This window comes from Colobus angolensis, unplaced genomic scaffold, assembly GCF_000951035.1.
Source record: "Colobus angolensis palliatus isolate OR3802 unplaced genomic scaffold, Cang.pa_1.0 Scaffold13, whole genome shotgun sequence".
In the NCBI taxonomy this organism is placed as follows: Eukaryota; Metazoa; Chordata; class Mammalia; order Primates; family Cercopithecidae; genus Colobus; species Colobus angolensis.
Genome location: NW_012114252.1, coordinates 23,538,683 through 23,541,975, shown reverse-complemented (window position 1 = coordinate 23,541,975; position 3,293 = coordinate 23,538,683). Strand labels below are relative to the sequence as shown.

General features: G+C 45.0%; 1 protein-coding gene across 2 annotated transcripts in view; it reads right to left on the bottom strand.

Annotated features, from left to right (window-relative positions):
- The window catches only part of CUL4A (cullin 4A), a 46,634-nt gene that overhangs the window by 23,340 nt on the left and 20,001 nt on the right, over positions 1-3,293 (bottom strand). For both annotated transcript variants that reach the window (XM_011933923.1, XM_011933922.1), the window contains exon 8: positions 2,458-2,576. In XM_011933923.1, coding sequence (XP_011789313.1) covers positions 2,458-2,576 — 119 coding nt within the window. The remainder of the gene's footprint in view (positions 1-2,457; positions 2,577-3,293) is intronic.

The window sequence follows — 3,293 nt, the reverse complement described above, 5'->3', positions numbered from 1 at the left end:
AAAAAAAAAAAAAAGAAAAAGAAAAAAAAAAAGTTAACTATTTGATGACATAAACTACATTTGCTCAAGAGGAACTGAATACAATTATTGGATTTAAAAAAATGTGTCTCAATACAATGCACACGTGCACTCACACATCACACACACACACACACACACGAGGTAGCTGGCTGGTGGAAAGATGCCAACAGAAGGCTGGGCGAGGTGGCTCAGGCCTGTAATCCCAGCACTTTGGGAGGCCGAGGCGGGTGGATCACGAGGTCCGGAATTCAAGATCAGCCTGGACAATATGGTGAAACCCCGTCTCTACTAAAAATACAAAAATTAGCCGGGTGTGGTGGCAGAAGCCTGTTATCCCAGCTACTCAGGAGGCTGAGGCAGGGAAATGCTTGAACCCAGGAGGCGGAGGTTGCAGTGAGCTGAGATCGCGCCACTGCACTCCAGCCTGGATGACAGAGCGAGACTCTGTCTAAAAAAAAAAAAAGATGCCAAAAGAAAGGGCAGACACCCCTGGAGAGGCACGGCGGTGTGTGGCTAGCAGGTGTGGGAGGGACTTACCTCTTACTCTTCACCCTTTGTGCTAACTGCATTTTACAAAATGATGCACATACACTACAAGGCCCAGCTTTACTTTGATAACGGCATGTGGAGTTGGATGGAAACCACTATTTTGTTATAGCATAACTGCTTATTGCTGACACTCAGGGGTGATGGTCACTCACTGTTTTATTACCCAGCGGAGAAATTGCAAATGTGAACTTTTCCTAGTTTTTTAGCACATATTCCCATCCCCTGAAGCCCTGAAGACTGTCTCACTGGCAAAAAACCTAAATCTTCAGTAGCTTTACGGCCAATTTAGTGTGACTCAGTTGTAACTTCCAATTCAACATCGCTGTACGAGACCTTGTGGGGAGAGGTGCTGTGTGCCGGCTTTGCACAGCTGGACTGATACATGACTTGAGGTCTGATTATTCCATAAAGCAGCACGTAAGCTTTCATTTATCTTTTTTATTTAATGGAAATCTTTATTAAGATAATGAAAGATCTGCATAATAGTAAAAATAGCAAAGCAATCCCAGTATCTTTGTTTTCCATAGTTTCCTCCAATGGCAAGTTTGCAAAACTACAGAACAGTATCTCAACCGGGATAGTGACACTGATAACCCCCCAGGTCTTTTTCAGATGGCCCAGGTGACTTGTAACTCATCTGGGTGTGCACATCTAGACCTCGGCCAAAACCCCATGTTCCTGCAGAGGGCTACCTCCTGGGGCTTTTTATAACCACACACCCCGCTCCATCCCTACACCCCGGTAACTTTTCATCTGTCCTCCATTTCCAACTTTTGTCATTTCCAGAATGTTATGCAATAACACGTTAAGTATCTGCGATTGGCTTTTTTTTCTTTTTTTCTCTCAGCATAATTCTCTGGAAATTTTATTTATCTTTTCATTCTGGGATCTAAGAATAGTCACCAGCAAGCAAAAACATAGACTTCTGCTAAATGCTCACCATTTAAGCTGGAAAATTCAAGCTAGGCAACTGGCACGTGCTGAAAACACGAGCTATCTGTGAAGGGGCCCTGATGTTTGCCTCAGTTCTCCTGTTTCTGTGAGGGGCATCTGGAGAACGGCTTCTCATTCTAGAGGGTCTTTGGTAGGTTTCTGGGGCTGGGCAACCCTGGCACTCTGGGCAGGTGATTCTCTGTGGTGAGGGCTGCCTTGTGCATTCAGCACACCCCGGGGCTGCCCAGCAGAGCAGGCAGTGCCCTTTCTGTTCAGACAGCCACACACGTCTCCACACATCAGTAAGTGTCCCCTTGGTGGGGTGGTGCCCTGGGCCGAGAGCCCCTAGTCTTCAGGGAGGTCCTATGTCAGCACCGAGGGGCTGTTCTCCTGGGCAGGACATGTGAAAACTCAGGGTACTGCCCAAGAAGCCACTCTATGATGGGTTGGATTGGGCTTGTCAGGGATGCCAAAGAAATGCTTTCGAAACATGAAAGCGAAAGTTTAAGTAACAAATTCTAAATTTGGTCTGTTAAGAAATAAAGTCTATAAAGCAACCTAATATGCCAAATATGTAATAGTTCTCACTGAGCTAAGGGCATGAGGAGATCTTGCCTGACAAACAGATTTACAAAAATGATTACTTTCAGAAAAATCATGATTTAGAATTAAACCAATACTTATGCTGATGAAGAAGAGGAAAACTGTTGATCTTTAAGTTATACTTTCTACCTGGATGGTGCTAATCACTGCTGGTGTTATCTTAAAAAGCAAATTCACACTGGTGATTGGGAAGCAGATAGAAGACTACCATCCAAGCTATCATCTGTGATGAAAATGCCAACGGCCCTCCAGCAGCCCAGTTCCCTTTGTCAGGGCACTGGGCGTTCTCAGGAGGGGCTCTGCTCCCTGCAGGGAACACCCGCGCCTGCGGCCTCGAAACCCCGCCAGTACCTTGATGTACTCGCTCCAGTGCTGCAGCAGCGCCTGCTGCCCGCCCCTCACCCGGCTGAACAGCTGGTACATCTGCGCGAGGTCCGGTACTCTGTTCTCATCCAGTAAGTGGTCAAGCCCTGAGATGTGCAGTACACGTCAGCAGAGTACAGCATGGACAGCATTAACAACAACAACTCAATCAGAATACAGCGTGCACGGTAGGAACGCCAATACACCGCTTAGAAACTGGGCGGGTCTACACATCGCTGCCTGTATATGAGTAGGTTGATCTGGTTAAATATCTGAGATAGATCCTATTAGGTGAACCTCATTTTTTCTGAGTATGTTGGAAGATGTATTATTTACTTCTTCATGTCACTGAAGCCCTCTTACTTCATTAAAGTTAGCAAGTCAGAAAATCCAGTTTACACTACACCAACTATTTAACCCGGGAGGTTCACGTTCCCAATATACTTCTAATTTAGTCCATCGGCCAGACAATGTAAAAGGACAAGCTATCAAATCTAGTTTATAGTGGACTAAATTTATTCACACCTAAACTATAAGAGAAAAACATCATCAGATATTTTGAAGTATTTAACACAGCATTTAAAAAAGTTTTCAGTGTTTTAGATTTTTAATGATTATAAGGGTTTTCTAAAACCATACCTCAATTAGAAAAACTCTCATAGATTTTCTAAATACTTGCTTTATGGTAACTACTGAGAGGCAGCCAGGTTAGAGCATAAAACAGTGAACAGTTGGCCGGGCGCGGTGGCTCAAGCCTGTAATCCCAGCACTTTGGGAGGCCGAGACGGGCGGATCATGAGGTCAGGAGATTGAGACCATCCTGG